General features: G+C 40.1%; 1 protein-coding gene across 2 annotated transcripts in view; it reads left to right on the top strand.

Annotated features, from left to right (window-relative positions):
- LOC131068216 (uncharacterized) overlaps window positions 1-14,539 on the top strand; it is a 168,261-nt gene extending 153,722 nt beyond the window's left edge. For both annotated transcript variants that reach the window (XM_058003408.2, XM_058003409.2), the window contains exons 13-15: window positions 13,802-13,872; window positions 13,974-14,031; window positions 14,176-14,539. In XM_058003408.2, the coding sequence (XP_057859391.1) occupies window positions 13,802-13,872; window positions 13,974-14,031; window positions 14,176-14,298 (252 nt within the window). In that variant the 3' untranslated portion in view covers window positions 14,299-14,539. The remainder of the gene's footprint in view (window positions 1-13,801; window positions 13,873-13,973; window positions 14,032-14,175) is intronic.
- Window positions 14,540-18,248: the final 3,709 nt, after the last annotated feature.

Raw genomic sequence — 18,248 nt, 5'->3', positions numbered from 1 at the left:
TTGCCCGTTGGCCCTTGGGTAGTACGGGCTTGACAAGGAATGAAAATTTTTGAATTCCGTCGTGAGCAGCTTGACTACATGATTCACAAAGTGCCCACCGCGATCACTCGTCAGTTGGATTGGGATGTCGTACCTTGTGATGATTTGTTCATAAATGAACTTGGCTATACTCAAAGCTGAATTATCCGGTAGTGCTCATGCCTCAACCCACTTGGTAAGGTATTATGTCGCCAACACAATGTAACGACATCTCCATGTTCTACTGGCCTTCAAAGGTCCAATGAAATCCAAACCCCAGTGTTCAAACAACTCTTGGGCATGGGATGGATTGAGGGGCATAAAGTCCCGCTTCAATGGTTTTCCTACCCTCTGGCAAGTATCACAACCCACCACCCATTCCCGTGCATCATTATACAGGGTGGGCCACCATAGTCCGGCCAACAATACTTTGCGTGCGGTGGTGTCTGGACCCATGTGGCTTCCTGCGGGTCCTTCGTGTGCCTCTCGAAGCACTCCCGGAATCTCTTCTTCGATCACACACCTTCTAAGGACTTGGTCGGGTCCCATTTTATACAGCAACCCATTAATTAGTTGGAATGTCCTGCTTCTCAAGACCAACTTCCTTCTCTCACTCGGTAACATCTTGGCTGTGAACTGAGAGGTGGACAAGTATTCCCCAATGTTTGCATACCACGAAGGTAGTGCCGCAATTTGGAACAGATGTGCGTCAAGAAAATCATCATTGACTTCCTCTAGTGGCTCTCCCGACCTAATCCGGGACAACTGATCAACGATCACATAGCTCTTGCCTGGCCGTACAGTTATTGTGAATGTGAACTCTTGAAGGAGCAGTAGCCACCTGCCTATTCTGCCTTGGATAATGGGTTTATTTACCAGGTACATCGACGCCTAGTGATCCACATAGAAAGTGAGAGGTGTTGCCAACAAGTAGTGCCGAAATTTTTGTACGACATAGACCATTCTGAAGGCTTCCCTCTTAGTGGTACTATAATTCTTCTCGGCTTTCGACAACAAGCCACTGGCAAAATAGATGGGATGGTCCAACCCATGTCCCCCTTCCCGTGCTAGCGTAGCCCCAATGGCATAGTTTGAGGCATCTACCTGTACGTGGAATTCTCGGTGCCAATTTGGATAGGCCACAATGGGTGCGGCCACCAGTCTCCTCTTGAGTTCCTCAAATGCTTCCCCATGTGCCGGTCCCCATATGTACGGTTCGCCCGCCCTTGTCAGTTTGTCCAATGGGAATGAAAATTGACCAAAGTTCTTAATGAACTTCCAGTCGTATCCTATATGTCCCAAGGACTTTACTCTTGTTACATCAATGGGCGACTCCATCTCCACAATTACCCATACCTTATCCGGGTCAGTTTTTCATCCAGCTTTACAAACAATATGGCCCAACAACTTTTTTTGCGGTACCATAAATTTGCATTTCTTCGGATTCAAGGCCAGCCTGGCCCTCCGATATCTCTCCATGCATTCCCGTAGTGCCACCAAGTGAGTGTCTTCGCTACTAAAAATCGACCAGTCATCCAAAAAGGCCTTAAAATTTCCCACAGACATCTTATAGAAGATGTGAAGGACTATCCTCTGAAATGTTGCCGGAGCATTGCACAAACCGAACGACATTCGGTTGTACGCATAGACTCCGTCCTCCACCACAAAGGTGGTCTTCAACTTGTCCTCCTCAACTATCGAAATCTGATTGTATCCGAAAAAGCCGTCCAGAAATTTCATGGCTAGCCACCTCCTCTAGGATGTTGTCTGTGAAAGGTATAGGGAACGGATCCTTGATGGTGACTACGTTGAGGCACCAAAAATCTACGCAGATGCGGATCTGGTTGGCCTCCTTTAGCGAGATCACAATCGGCGAGACCCACTCACTTGTCTCTACCCGAAATATGATGCCAACCTCCAACATCCGTTCGATTTCTTCGTTCACCTTGGCCACATAGTTCTTATTCATGCGGTACGACCTCTTCCGTACCGATTGGGCTGTAGGGACCAATGGTATCCAATGGACGCACAGTTCGGGCGGGACTCCTTTCAGATCTTTGTAGGACCAAGCGAACACGTCCTTGTATTCCATGAAGATTTTGAATGTTGCAGCCTTCAACACCGGGCTCCAGTCGTCTCCTACCCAAATATTTCGAGGGTTGGCAGTATCTCCTAAGTTCGTTTCCTTCACGGTGGGGTCTTCATACCACATTGGTTTGTCCTTTGAAACTTCGTACGTCGGAACATCATTCACTCTGGCGTCTCCCTCGTTATACTCCCTGTATTCTGGCGGGAACTCATCTTTCTTGCCTAGCTGTTCTTCAATTTGCAGCATGTGGCACGCAGGATGGAATACTTCATAATCTTCCATCTGCCAGTGGAACAACCCATTCAATGAGCCTCCCTCATCCTCAAAGCAACCTTCCAATTCGAGAACACCTTCGTCGTTCGGCTCCCTTTAATTCTCATCCACCCTGGAATCCCCATTGGAGTCGGAATTTGAAGAAGATGCCATTTCTTCACTCACCAACCGTGTCCGAAGGTCGATGATGAATTTCCGAACCCCCCTTCTCCATGGACAGTGTGTTCCGCTTCCAGTTGTGATTTACTCTGGCTTTAATCAACCAGCCTCTTCCCAGGATTGCGTCATAACCTCTTTTCTTCAAGGGAATCACCACAAAGTCTAGAACGAAGGGTTGAGTGTCGATCGTCACCTGTTGAGCCATGAGTGTCTTGATGGGTTTGATACCATGTTGGTCGACACCCACCAAGTTGAAGGTCGACGGCCATAGTGTCGGCTTGCCCAATTTCCACCACGTCTCCTCGGGGAGTACATTTACCCCGGATCCTCCGTCTATGATGGTGTCCATGAGGATCGTACCCAATATCCCCATTTCCACCACTGTCGGGTGTCTCCCGCTATTCACTGCCAACAACATGGAGTCAGTCGAGGGGCTAACCGACACCTCTGTGTGAAGTGTTATTGTACGGATTCTACAGCATTAGTGATGGCTTCTCTTAATCTCGACATGGTTTTGAGGAGGTCCTCGAGTTTGATGGGTACCTCAGTCTGCAACACTTGTCGGAGGATGTTCTATTCGGATTCAACCGATGTACTTGTCGGGGTTTCTCAGGGCTCCTTCCTCATTTCTCGCTCAACATCAGCCTTGGCTGCCCGTACTCGTTCCTTCTCCATACGGGGGTCAGGATAAGTAGCCTTCTTTGTTTGTGCTCTAGTGATGGCGAGCGTCTCCCTTTCATTGGACTTTTCAATGGTTAACAAATTTACTCCAGACTTCGGGCAACTCCCGTCGTCGTGATCTCTTGGCCCGCACCACCGGCACATATGCTGAGAGGTGTCTCCCTTGGGACAATCACGGGCATAGTGTCTCCCCGAGCGAGCGTCTCCCTTTCATTGGACTTTTCAATGGTTAACAAATTTACTCCAGACTTCGAGCAACTCCCGTCGTCGTGATCTCTTGGCCCACACCACTAGCACATATGTTGAGAGGTGTCTCCCTTGGGACAATCACGGGCATAGTGTCCCCATTCATTACAGGCTCGACACTGGATCATCGGGCGGCCTTTTGCATCATATTGCACTCTGTCGGTGCTATTGTTGTTGTTCTTATCTCCTCGTCTATTGTTTTTGTACCAGCCAGAAGATGTTGTGGTATTGGCCGATTGTTGTGGGTTAGCAGATACCACTGTGGAAGGTTGCTCCTGGGTCAAAAGCGCCCAAAGAAGCACTTGGGCGCTTCTTGTTTTCATATTGTACGGGCACTCCTTGGTGGAGTGTCCTAGTACTTGACAAATGTCACAGAAAGCTTACTTCGGACACGTACCCTTAGTGTGGCCTTCCTCCTTGAAATCTGTGCACCACAAGTCCCCTTCGTTCTTACTACTGCTTCACTTCATTGCTTTGAATTCTTTCATCATCCTATGCATGTCCTTTTGTAGAGCGTGAACTTTCTTGCTCGATTCCTCGTCACTACTGCTATCAGAAGAACCATCGTCACCTAATGATTTATCCTTCTTTGAGGTCTTGCCTTCGCTCTCGAGGTCCATGGTTCGGTTGTATGCGTCCTCGTACGAGGTAGGAGGGACAATCTTCATCTTCTTTCTGAGAGAGGATCTCAATCCTTCCACGAACCACCATTCTTTCAATCCATCAATAGGTTGATTATCCATCTTTCCGAGCAATTCTTCGAGTCTTCGGTTGTATGCTCGTACTGTCTCGTTCTTCCCGTGCTTTGTGCACAAGATTTCGGCGACGGTTTCATTGTCGTCCTGAAGGAGTCTAAACTCCGTCTCGAAGGCTTTCTGCAATTCGTCCCAGGTACCTATCTTCGTCTTGTCCATGTCGGAGTACCGGTCCACAGCTAGCCCTCGTAGGGTGGCGGGAAACTGCACCACCCATTTAGCTTTGTCGATCACTCCATTGGCAGACCAGCGGGCCGACCAGATCATTTCGCATGTACGACAGTGCCGTACATGATCCTCCTTCCCATCTTCAGTGAACTTAGGCAATTTCTGCCTGTTCGCCATTATGTTTCTTGACGGCAGTCCACTCTGCCCTCAAGAACTTGACCCTCCAAAAACTGGCCCTCCAAAATTTGGTCCTCCAGATACTGACCCTCTAGGAATTGGTCCTCTAGAAACTGGTTCGTTAGGTCCCACCAGATTACTCTAGCTACCAGGGCTTGATGAGCCCGAACCGAACAAATTGCTTTGACTACTGTGCCCTTGTGTACTCTCGACACTTTCAGCCGCACCGGTATCTCCTACCTCTCTGTTCTCGGTCTCAGTCTCATTTTCCTTCCTGGTCTCGTCACCTCTAAATGGTGTGTACAACTCTACTGTACTCCTATCGCCAATCTCCTCCAACGTGAGAGAAAGGTCCCCCAACTGCTTCCTAGTGGTTTCTATCAATACAGAAACTTGGGCCCTCGCCAGTGGAACCATCATTACCATTCCCTCCACTTCCTTCCTCGGCAATTTTCTTCAGCCGTCACCGACGTTCGGCTTGTTCCAATCTTAGTGCCTTCACTGCTGCTTCGTGTCCGTCTTCCTCTTGTACCTTCGGTACACGATTTCGATCTTTGTTCAGCGTCACAGGCATCAATTCCTTCGTTTCGTAGGGTTGAAGGTTCGTCGACGACTTTTGTCACGTTCCTCCTCCCACCGACTCCTTTCTTCAAACTGTTGTAGTATTTGTTGCCGATGGTTCTCGCAGTAGATTTCCTCTCGACGAGTTTGTAGAGCAAGAAATGCTTGTGCCAACAAGCTAGGCAAATTGTTCATCAACTGGTTTACTGCCAGACTTACAGCAAGGGTACTCCACACGGCACTCTCAGGGATGTCCTCGGCTGTGGCCTTCCTCTGTACGTAAGTTTCGATTGATGCCTGTAGGATGCAGGTGAAATCCCTTGTCAGTGCTCTTTCTCCTTCGAACAACTCCGTCGGCTCTTCCTCGAGATTGCTACTTTTCCCCTCGCTCACTGGTTGTCCCATTATCGTCGTGCCATGTAATATGTTCCCGTCATTCCAGGTTTAATTCGGCAATGGTGCTAGATGTTTTGTCCCTGAGGGGTGTGTGTGCATTCAGTGCATAACAAAACAGGAATATAGAAACGGTAGCAGTACACAAGGATGCAAGTGAGAAGAACTCATATGTCTGTATTCATTGATTCCACAATACCAGTACATTCAAAGCCCAGTTTCCCTTCCGCTTATCACATATATCGAAATAGAAGCCCAAGTACATATATATAGGTGTCGGTACAGATTGTCCGGTGCCAACTGCCGACAACCGTCACGTAACCACTAACCCTTAACACACGCAACATTCTAATTACCCGACAGCACAAATCCTTTTGCTATTCTGTGTGTTTATATATATGAGAATGCAAATTTAGACATTCTCACAAGAATGAAGCAAGAAAATGTATTTTTACAACCGAATTCCCTACTTCCAAGATTCTAGTAGAATTCACTCCCATTGTGAATACCTTAAGTCTGCATAAAGGAATTAAAAGAACAGCAACAAGAATATATAAAATTCGAATATCTTTTGAGTTTTGCATCGAATTGCAAATATCCAAATGGCAAATTTTGTGGTATTGTTGGCTCGCATTGGCTCCTGCCCTGCATCAGCTTATGTTTTTCTTTCAGTGACACGTTTATTTTCCAGCTTCCAAATGCTTTTAACTTTTTAAGTTTTAGGTTTTTTTTCTTTTATTTGTGTGGGGAGATGGCACCTTTTGCGTGGGGGAGGGTGGGAGACTTAGGGAGACTGTGATAGAAAGTCTCCTGTGATCAGAGACATCTCTGACAAGATCTCCAAAATTGGAGATGCATCTTGGTCTTCGAGACGCATATCGAGACTTGTCTTAGGGGATCAGAGATGCGTCTCCTAGCAACACAGTGTTAAATATAAGAATTTTTTTTTTTCTTATTTTGTTAATGAATATCTTGGTAATCTTTATGTGCTCAATTTTTGTAATATATTATTTGGAGCTTAGCTAGAGTTATGGAGTCTGTGAGAGTGAAGACCTAGGACTAGTTGTAGATAGAGATAGATTGACAAATCTATAGCGTAGCATAGTAAAGAGCCAAAAGGATTTGTATGCTAGGTCCATATGGAATAGCGCTAGTTTTTTTTAAATTTACAAGCAAAAATGATGCTGAAATTTGCCATTTTTTATTAGTAAAAATCATGCTTTTTTGGAAATTTGTGCAGGCAGTTTTATTTTATATATAGTCTTTTTTTAACAAAAAATTATGCATATGCATCTGAAATGTACATGTAGGTTAACTAAAAATTCTGGAAGATATCTTTTAAAATTGTGGATCATGTTTTCTAAAAATCACGTCTTTTTTGCATCAAGATTCAAAACACTCATCTTTGTGCAAAAAAGGCATAAAAATTAAGGTTTTTGTTTGTGTAACAATCTACAGTAGAGCTGTAGGCTATTGCATTTTTTAATAGTTCTTTTATCAACTAGGGCACATGATTTGGCCATTTTTTTGGCAGATTGTAAAAATTGTAGTCATTCAGTAGACAATTTTTTAAATTATTTTTGGTTTTTGGTTTTTTGGCTGTTAGGCCATGGGTTTGTGTGCTAAATCTATAAATTATAGGTATCAAGGGCATTATTGAAGTTCTATGTCATAGTAGGGAGGCATTTAACTATTTATTGTTTTGTTGTAGTCAAATTCGCAAAGAGGTATTTGTTATCTTACTCTGAAATTGCAGGTTGAGGGAGAAAAAAATACTGCAACTGGCCTTGTTACCCAACATCATTTTGGAAGGCAGCCAGAATTTGTCTGATAAAAATTATAGTACATGGAAGCAACATATATTTACTATTTTTTGGTATAGATTTCTCACAATAATTGTCCTTGATAAAGATTACCATCCAATGATTGCGAGTAAAAACTAGGATAAATTTGATGACCATGAGTCTGAAGTGGTAATGTTGACTAAGTTATTGTTGTGCGAATCGCACACCCATCCCCGTCTTGGACAGGGACCCCCCGGTTTGTGCCTTTCTGTCTTTGCGGAAGAGGAAGGGGATATGAAGGGTCAAGTTGGTGAGTGATGGAGTCTGGAATGTCATCTTGATCTCCAAATGCCCTGAAATTTGGCTAAGTCTGGAATGTCCTGATCCTGAAATTTGACTAAGTCTAGAAAACTGAGGAATCCTCCAAAAACTAGAATTTGCAATATAACTCCTGGAGGTCCGAAACCACTCTCAAACATCTTGAAAGTATATATGGAATATAACTTAAAGTATAAGAATGTCACTTAAATGTTATATTCCATAAAATGATCCTTTGGCGAGTTCTTGACAAACTCGCCCAAGTGCCCAAGCTCGCACTTCTTGAGGAAAAAGCTTAAAATGCCCAATTTCGGACCTTGGGGCTAGAATGTGAAAATGTTTAAAAGTTGCCAAAAGTCCCCAGAGGTCCGAATTTCACTTAAGTCCTCCAATTTCGGACCCTGGGGCTAAAATGTGAAAAGGTTTAAAAGTTGCCAAAAGCCCCCAGAGGTCCGAATTTCACATAAGTCCTCCAATTTCGGACCCTGGCGCCAAATTCAAAATTTCCCAAAAGGTGCTTTAGGTCTGAAAATGCTTCGAAAGTTGCCAAAAGCCCCCAGAGGTCCAAATTTCACTTAAAGCGTCCTATTTCGGACCCTGGGGCCGAAATTCAAAGTTGTATAAATTTGCAAAAAGGTGCTTTAGGTCCGAAAATGCCTCCAGTTCGCTAAAAACATCTAAACACTCCGAAATTTGCGAAAAGGGGCTAAAGGTCCGAAACTTACCTTGAGTTTTCGAAAAGGTGTTAAGAGGTCCGAAAAGAGTGGCAAAAGGTCCAAAGTTTCTTGTTGCAAATCATGTTAAGTAGTCCGAAAATTCTTTAAAACTCGCCAAAAGCCCTGAAGCCGCGAAATCCCAAGAGCGATGAATGCTCCGAAGTTTGCATAACGCGAAGAGGCGTCCAGGTCCGAAAAGAATGTGGAAAGGGGCTTCATCTCGCCAAAGGGTCCGAAGTTGGAAGATAAACATAGAGTTCACAAATTTGCCAAAGCTTCGAAAACGAGAGGGATAAACGCGGAGCTCGCAGACTCCCCAAATGGTCCGAATTTCACTTAAAACACCTAATTTCGGACCCTGGGGCCAAAATTTAAAAATGTGGAAAAGTTGCAAAAGGCCCCAGGGGTCCGAATTTCACTTAAAACACCTAATTTCGGACCCTGGGGCGGAAATTCGAAATTTTGTATAAATTTGCGAAACATGTTAAAAGTTCTGAAATTCTAGATAAGTTGTAAAAAGAGCCTTAAGGTCCGAATTTGTCCTAAAATCACGAAACGGCATTATAACCCCGAAATTCTCGAAAAGCGTTAAAACTCCGAATTTGCAAAATTGAGCATAAGGTCCGAAAATATCTCCAATTCGCAAAAAACGTCTAAGCGCTCCAAAATTTGCCAAAAGAATCTAAAATCGCGAAATTCCAAAAAGTGCCAGAGGTCCGAAATTTGCTTAAGTTGGCGAAAACTCCAAAAGCTCCGAAAATTAGCAAAAGTTGGAAAGGGTCTGAACTTAGCTAAAGATCGCGCAAGGGTGAATTTTGGCGAAAACTCCGAATGGTCTGAAGTTCGCAACACAACGCGTAAAGTTTAAAAATGGCAAAAAACGTGAAAAAACACAGAGTTCGTAATTTAGAAGATGGCGATGCGATGTTTGAAGTCTGCAAACCTCCCCCCCCCCCCCATCCTCTGAAATTCACCAGAAAAAGCATGAGTGTTAGGATTTTAAAATTTGCAAGTGCTCTTCAAACCTCCAGAATCGCGCTATAAGAAGTTTTCAAAACGCCCAAGACTCCAAAGGTAAAATCACGTAGAAGTAAATCCCCCAAAGACTATCAAGACCAAGGATCAGATTTCACATTTGAAGAGAAAGGAGAAGCATTTTCAAGATACATCTCACAAAGAGCTTCCCAAGCCAGACGTCGTAATTAAATTTAATGTTTGTTAAATTAAATTATTTAATTTTTCAAATTGATTTATTGAAATGAAATTGATCGTTCGCAGGTCGCAGGACATCATTAAAGAACCAGGAGAAAGACCTGAAACGCAAATCGAAGAAGGATCGCAATCAAGGTCAGGCGCTGAAGACTGGAAAAGAAAAAGATGTGCGAACACGCTACAGGAGCGCGAGAGCAACCAAACATTGGGAACCGCGCCGCTGAACAAAGATGAAGTCCACCACTAGGACCAAAGACCAAAGAACACTCTGAATGCTGCAAGTTTATGCCTTCTTGAGAAAAGTGCACAGCTGGATTTAAGTCCAAAAATTCAGTTTTAAAACTGAAACTGCTTTATTGTAAACTGCCTATGGGTCCCGCACAAGATATTTTTGTGGATAACTAGATTTGAATTAAAGCCAAATAGTGGCAGGTAGTTTAGATAGTTGCTGGTTGGATAACTGAGAATTAATTTGGCATGGGTTAAAGCTGCCAGCTTCTAGAAGGCAAATTAGGACCCTTGGATGTAGTCCATCCTAGCCTTCGATTCAAAATTGTAATATCTATAAAAGGCAGAGGCCTTTCTTTTGTAAAGGGTTAGATAGTTAGATAGTGAGATAATTAGAGCTTGTTAGATAGTTAGATTTAAGAAGTTAGAATAGGTTAGATTTTAAGCAGGAGCATAGAGATGCTGCAGAAATTGTTGGATTAGGCAGCTGAAATCAATATATAGACATTGATTTGGTGTTTATTGTCTTGTTTTCATCCTATTTGCATGGTTTCTCTCAGCATTTTAGATAGATCTTTCTATTTTGGGTGTGCAAGTATTTGATAGATTCAGGCTCATACCATTGAGGATATACTGATTGTGTATCCTTTTGTATGGTTAACCTGAGCCTTTAATTGTGCTTAGTTCAATTGCAGGTGTCCGTTTGAGCTGCGCCAGAATTGGGTGCTTAGTCGTGCGTCTCCAGTCTGAAAATCTTCCAAGTCCCTTTGAAGATTGCACCATTCCTGCAAGGTTGTGAGCTATTCTGGCCAAGCAGAAATTGGTTATGTTGAATCCGTCTACCCGCATACCTGTGTTGTTAGTTTTAGATCTCCTAACCCTTTCCTTTTGCTCTTTATTGCATAATTCGAGAATCACAGCAGACCAGTTTGTTGCAAATGGTAAGTCCCCTTGTGTTTCCAACAAAACACATCAAACCACTGAGTAATCCCTCAGTCAAGACCTGACTAAAAAAACCTTGAGGTCATCCCCTTTGATCAAACCAAAAACAGCATTAGGGACTTCCTTATCTCAAGAGAGGATAGGATACTCAGCTGGTTATTCTATTCTGCGTTGGCCGTATGGAGTTTGCAGCAATGCGATTTTAGACACGTCAACAGTTATCTGTACCAGATGAAATGCTTAAGTCTAGATAAGGACAAATTTAGTTGAAATATGGCAGCATTTACAAGATTTGCATGATACATCAGACAAGGGTAGAGCCTTCTTCTTGAAGCTTCTTGAAGAATGTCATTTTTTATCACAATGGATGAGAAAGCTTAATTGTAGGAGCATTTACTTAAAATCAAGGACATTAGAGATTAATTGTTAGCCACTGGTTGAAAAATAGAAGAGGACTTTGCAATGAAGGACCCCCTTGGCGAACTTGTTGCTCTGAGACTCTAGAAATATTTCCTGCTCCACTTCCACTAGTGGCCTTAACAAATGGGATCCTCCTAGCTCCATATTGGTATGGTATGTTTGATGATTTGGGGCAGATTGTCCTTGGATCTCTATCCACTAATGTTGCATTTGTAAAATCTTCAAGTTTTAAGTGATGACCAAACTCAAGGACCCTATCTTTGTCTTTAGAAACACCTTTCTCTTGGCTAGTGGAACTTGACATGTTTACACTACTTTGTGATTGCACATGCCTTGACACAATAGGATGCTTTGGCTTTCTCTATTTCCACCATTGGCTTCGTAGATGCTCTTCATCTCTATTATTTTTGTGTGTCTTCATAATTGTTAAATGCTTGAAGCTTCTTTCCAAGCATTGGGTAGAACTTCACTCACTATTTTCTCTAGGATAAAATTGATTTCTTCCTTTTTCCATAGGAAAACTGAAACAAAGATGGCCCACACTCGCAACAATTATCATGTATTTGCCTTTGGGGATGAAGTATCCAACCTACTAGGATATTTTGTTGGCTAGGGTCTCTTGTGTTGCTCGTTAAAGACCTTGTGCATGTCTGGTGTTTACCAAGAGAATTTAATCAAGAGAAAGAAATCTGGTACTGTCTAAGTAGTCCCTTGTATCCAAAATATCAAATGTACATGAAGGATTCATTCTTGATGTATGAATGAGCCTGCCATTTGATTGTCTTCGTCCTCTCTTAAGAAATGCAAAAAATCGAATGCCCATGCAGCTCAGAAACAAATTTGAAGATGAGATCATCATTGATCATTTTGAAGTCCTCAAAATTATCATGGTAAAATGTGGATAGCATTAATTGACGAGTGTTTTGTTTTATTAATTTGTTGATTTTGGGAATTGTCATCTTATGTAGTTGGTATTCAATGCCTATTATTATATTTCAGCAATATGGTTTAACCAACCAAGTATTGATTGTCTGCCAACTTTGGGTATTTTATAAGAGTCGTTTGGTTGATGGTTGTGTTCTTGGCAACCATTTTAAATAGATTTGATATTGTCAAGTTTGGTTGATGGTTGTGTTCTTGGCAACCATTTTAAATAGATTTGATATTGTCAAGGAAAAGCGTATGATCAAGTTAGATCCTTGGCTGACCATCTTTGGTTTACTTCTGTAGTAATTCCATGTGCGAATAAAAATATATTTTACTTCTTTGTCTAGTATGCATTGTTATTTCTTAAATTATTCCAAGTACTAGTTTTATTAGATAAGAGCTGTAAACATACTATTCACAAAGCATGGGAGCATGTACACACGATAAGAAGTTATGTTAAATGACTTCCTATTGGTTGACTTGTAGTAATTGATGAATGGCACCATTGGTTAAATGAGGCCATGTGAATTGTCGATGCTACAAGAACACTTGTTTCTTCATGAAGAACATCCATGGTTGAAAGAATTCGGCATTAGGCTTTCCAACTAGTCTTCTTAGCAACATCCATGCATTTGAAGCATTTGAAGTTTGTGAGCATTTACTACTCAGGTTTGAGTGTAATTGTATGTTGAGGGTGTTAAGTTGGCTGTCCAATTCATATCAGACCATAACCAGCACTTTCATTTGGGTTGTTACCACCTACAAGTTGCAATTTGCTACTTTGGGTGAAGTTGAAGTTGTTTTCAAGCCATAGAGGATTTTGATAACAAGTGTCCGGGTGATTAGTTTCATTTTGTTTTTCTGTTTCAGCTTATGTTGTACATCAGAAATCAGAAAATTAAATAAAAAACAGAAAATATACAAAAAAACATTTAGTTGGGAGCGTTACAGTGTTCCCTACTGCCAAGTGGCAACAATTGATTGGTCATCAAAACTTTGAAACCTAATTAATGTAAGCCAAGATTTAACAAGTTCCTTGTGGGATTAATGTATTCAACTCCTCATCAAGAAAAATGGTGGAGCCTGATAATCTAACCAATGCTACAACTTGGTGTCAACTTGCTTATTAATTCTAATCTTGGATTACCTTTGAATCCAAGGGATGAGAGAATGGAAAATTAATCTGGCTCCCAATGGCAATGATTGGAGTTTGGTTAGTTGAGGATGTAAGTAACACATTAAACTGATCATCACAAAGCTGAAAATCAATGTCATAGATTCGTAAACTTCAATTTAGTTATCCAAGGAAGAACTTGCTGCTGCACAAAAAATGAGAATCAACGAACCTGGTTATATGTTTTTAAAATATATTTTTTTGTTGTGGTTTTTGGATATCTGCTGTGGTCATTATAGTTATATTGGGGAAAAATATTTGTACAAATTGAGATATGATTAGTAGATTTTGACATCTCCGGTCAAGGAGACTATTCTGGGGTTTGATGGTATTATCAATCAGATAAAACAATTTTCTATATCTTATCTGATATGGACATGGTATTCTGATGTATATTCAGTGTTCATTCTCTGCATGCATATCATAATTTGCATGTTGCAATCATCTATTTACTAATTGCTATAGTTGGAAGCTAACCTGTTTACTTGCAGTGCAACGATTTTGATTTTTAAACTAGACTACCGATTCTTAAGCAAAGTTTGCTATTATTTCCCTTTCAGATGGTAGCAGGACGATTTATAAATTGCTACTCAACAAATGATTGGATACTTGGCATTACATTCCGTGCAAGGCATGTTTTCATTGATGAGATTCTAAATTTTTTAAAACCTAGGTAGTTTTTGATCTCCAGGTTTAATGAAATGACTTTCATTATTTCTTGCATGTGTACAGCCTTCTCACACAAGGATTGGCTGGAATTCAACCAGTGGACATTCCTGGCATTGAAAATGTTTGTTACATATGTCGTCTGCTTTTTTAAGTTGCATGAATTCTAATGCACGATTTTCCTGTGTTAGTAACGAATATGGCATTTCCTTCTCATTTATTGGAAGTAAGATATATTTATCTAATAAAAAAGCTTACCTTGTTACAGGTTGATGTAACAGCAGCAGTAGATGGACACTCTTCTTATCTCTCAGTTGCCTCTGAAATTTTGAAGGAAATTGAACTGGACAGTTTTTACCCAGTTTTTTCAGCCAAATTTCATTCACGATAATGAAGGTTGATCATTTGTAAATAAAACATTCGAGAAGTCAGGAAAGATGGTTCTCTTCCTATATTAGCTCATAAATCATTTCCATCTATAGCAGCAGCTACATGCTTTAATAATGCATTGCTTTGAAAACACGCCCCCAAATTTATTTGCTGTGTGAAAACATATCTACCACACCTCAAGTTATTGTATGTAAATCTTGTTAATAATGCCTTCTATAATAGTAAATGTCATCTCAATTTAATGTTATGTTGTCAACTTAATTTCATCTCAATTGGATGTTAGGTTGTTTACTTGTGGTCAATTGAGGTTAATTTAATAGTTAAAATCTATTTTTGAATTTGTAGAACTTCTCTCAAGAAAATTTAAATATATTTATCATTTTTTTTTTTGTTAGATGATTCACCACCTCAATTGTATGATATCTACTTACTTTGAATTTAGTGACAGTCCACTATTGTACGCATTATTAATGCACGAAAGGTTGGGTTTTAAACCACTTTGATTATGCTTTCATTGCCACGAAGCAAGAGGGCAAGGCATCGAGTATAAGGCTAAGATCCCAATTTCTTTGCAAGATGATTAATTGACACCTTGATTTACCTGCTCTTAACTTGAATGAAGTGATAAAAGAGTATCTTTATGGGCTTCATCCGTGCATAAGGTAGTGAAAGTTTGACCTTATAATTGTGCTCTCATTGTCATGAAGCAAGGAAATCAAACCATCCTTCATGAGCTAAGATCTTCAAGAATCCCAATTAACCAAATACGTCATGTTTGTGGCAACCGCAAGCTGTATATACCACTTCTATGTTGGACAAGGAAATTGTAGATTTTCCTTCACTGAACCAAGAAACCGCAATTGATGTAGTTGAGGATAGGCAGCCAAATTAATGGAAGCTTTATATATATGGCCAAAACTGAAATTGAGTACACATCCTTGATGCGTGATGAAGATACATATTTCAAGTGCATTAATTCATATTTAAAAATGCACAAGGAAATAAACAACACAAATTGAAATAAAGTACGGCAAGCCTTACATTCACTTGAGCTCTGTTGACAAAATCTGAACTACTCTCTCTCTCTCTCTCTCTCTCTCTCTCTCTCTCTCTCTCTCTCTCCATGAGGCTTCCATTATTGAAAATTCAGTTTGAAGATTTGTTTTCAAATAGTTTGTCTCATCCCTCTTTACATTTGAATCTATTCACTACATTCTTGGTTCTTCATATTTGAGCTAAGTCTTTGTATTCTTGTCTTCGCATTTGGGTTGACTCACTTTCATATGATGGCTCTTCACATTGATTTATATTCAACATGACCTTTGAGGACTCATTTTATTCCATTTACTTGTGCTTATAAAATACATAAAAAAAATTTGGATGATAAAAGAATGCACTACCTCAAGATGGGTTTTGAATTAGATATTTAAGTAAGAGCTTGTGAGCATAATGCTCACAAATTTGATGTCTATGGTAGAACCATCATTTTGATGTACTAAGAAGGCCACAATGCACCCTTCCACCATGTGAGGCACCTTAGAAATTTGCCACTTTGTTTTTCCCTTTATCCAACCAGCCTCAGAAATTTGCCACTTTGTTTTTCCCTTTCTCCAACCAGCTATTGGACAATAAATTGTCGTTCTCTAGCTTTTGCTTCTTGTTTTTCCTCCATCCTCTTGTGGGTTTCTTCCCACCTATGTCGATACACTCCAAGTTCGATTCTAAGTGCTGATTTAACTCCTCTTATGGCTTGGGCTGATTATTGTAGTTTAATTCCACTTTTCTTGGCTCCATTTGCACATCCATCTTTTCTTCCTTCCAATGTGGTGCTTCCTTTATTATAGCACCTTGCTTTTTTCACTCAATTTTTGTTTTGGGTCCTCATCATGTGAATTAACTCGCACTTCGTTTATCTCCACTTTCCCACCTTTTCTTCCTTCCAATGTGGTGCTTCCTTTATTATAGCACCTTACTTTTTTCACTCAATTCTTGTTTTGGGTCCTCATCATGTGAACTAACCACTTGCACTTCATTTATCTCCACTTTCCCACCTGTGAACAAGATATTTTGACGACTTCTTCAAGCTCAACAACTAGCATCTTTGTATCCTTCTCAAGAATTTTTCTTGTACAAGTTTCTCTTTACCTATTTTCCTAGCTCAATCAAAGTTGTCATTTTATCTCCTCTTCAAGTAGGATTGCCTCTTGGTCATATATTTTTATTACACTTGGACATTCAAGGTCTTCCTCATCTTCCACCATTTAGGTTATACCTTTGCATTGCATTTCCAAAGTGACTTGATTTCTTCTCCTTTATTGCTCACAAACAAGCATGCTTTGAATGTCGTCTTTTTTTGAATCAAACTATTTCATATGTACTAGTTTCACATTGTCTACTCTTGAAACATTTTTCTTTTATTTTACCTACACCATTTTTGGCCCATAAATGGCATTAACTTAAGTTACACAACTTTTATCAAGTTTATAACTCCATCCAATATATTTTAGCACATTGGCATCCACTATTCTACATCTTACTACTTTTCTAAGATGCATCTTGATTCACACACTGAAAATTTTTGGTACAACTCTTGTATATCAAATAACTTTTTCAACTCTTTGTTCTCAACCCACCTTCACAAAATGAGGAATAATCTAAACCCAAAACATTCTAAATACTCTCTCCACACCATTTATATATTAGACAATGTTTCTTCTTCCTTTACACTTTTTACCCAACATTTTTTGTTGGCAAGTGAACTCTCCAAACACCCTCTAATTGCTATGCACTTAGTGTAGCACACTTCTTTCCCTACACCAACTTAAAGCTTGTTGGAAGATCTTTCATTTGAGGAGAATCCTTATTGACATTTCTTGTGCGCTCTTTGAGATCTACGTTCTATTGGTTGGATTATGCTTGAAGATACCTACTTTGATACCAATTGATGAGCACATGCTTATGAACCAATGTAATGTCCCCATTCGATTCCTAAAGCAAGTTGGCCAAAAATAATGCCTTCAGCTAAAGACATGTCAAATCACGAGCTTTACACATTGAATAGTGTAGTTTAAGTTATCATTGTCCAAGGAAAAATATATCAATCAAAGGCATGCAGACATCTCATGCATTAAGTAAACCTATCCTTAACTAAGAAGAGAGTAAATAGTATGATTGAAGGAAGATAAAATCCTCAACAATATTATTAAGAGTATGATCGATTCATAAGTGCAATCATATCAATCAAAAAGTTAATTAGTTAAGTTAATGATATTGTCAATAAACAAAGGTTAAATCAGATTAAGGGTATGATTAGTTAAGTAGTTGAAAGAGATGTGGTTGAGGAGATACAACAACTCACATTTTCACAACTCGAAAAGCTATTAGAGGAAGTTCATGGTTCATCCAAGAGACATATTGAAGACATATTTCTTAATTATCTTATCTTAGGAGCCATGATCTACCTAGTACTTGGAAGGTTCCTTACCACCAATGACATAGGTTTGGACGCATGATGAAAGAGTCAATCAATCAAGAACATCGCTAAGTGAATTGCATGATTAGAGAGCAATAAGATTAGAAAAGTGATCAATTTTAGGACCCCATTCTTTAAGATATTCATATGCATGATCATAAGGAGTGAATCAGAAATAGCAATAAGATTATTACTAGGATTGGGTCCTCTATATTTCCACACAGTGAATTCTGTAATTATTTCATTGTATATGTACCTTGTAGATCAATATCAGACATATCCATGTTAAGTCAGAAGTAGATCATTTATACATGTCAATACAATAATTCTTTTCAAATGTGCTTTGATGAATAGAGTATAAGAAGTTGTTCACTTTAAGAAGGAACATTATTGTATGAATTGTTCTTGTCATTCCATTAGGTTCTTGGTACAATAATCACATTTTGCCTCTTGGTAGCATTACTTAACCAAGATAAAAA

This window comes from Cryptomeria japonica, chromosome 1 (assembly GCF_030272615.1).
Source record: "Cryptomeria japonica chromosome 1, Sugi_1.0, whole genome shotgun sequence".
In the NCBI taxonomy this organism is placed as follows: domain Eukaryota; kingdom Viridiplantae; phylum Streptophyta; class Pinopsida; order Cupressales; family Cupressaceae; genus Cryptomeria; species Cryptomeria japonica.
The sequence above is the reverse complement of the archived record's forward strand: the minus strand, read 5'-3'. Positions and strand labels throughout refer to the sequence as shown.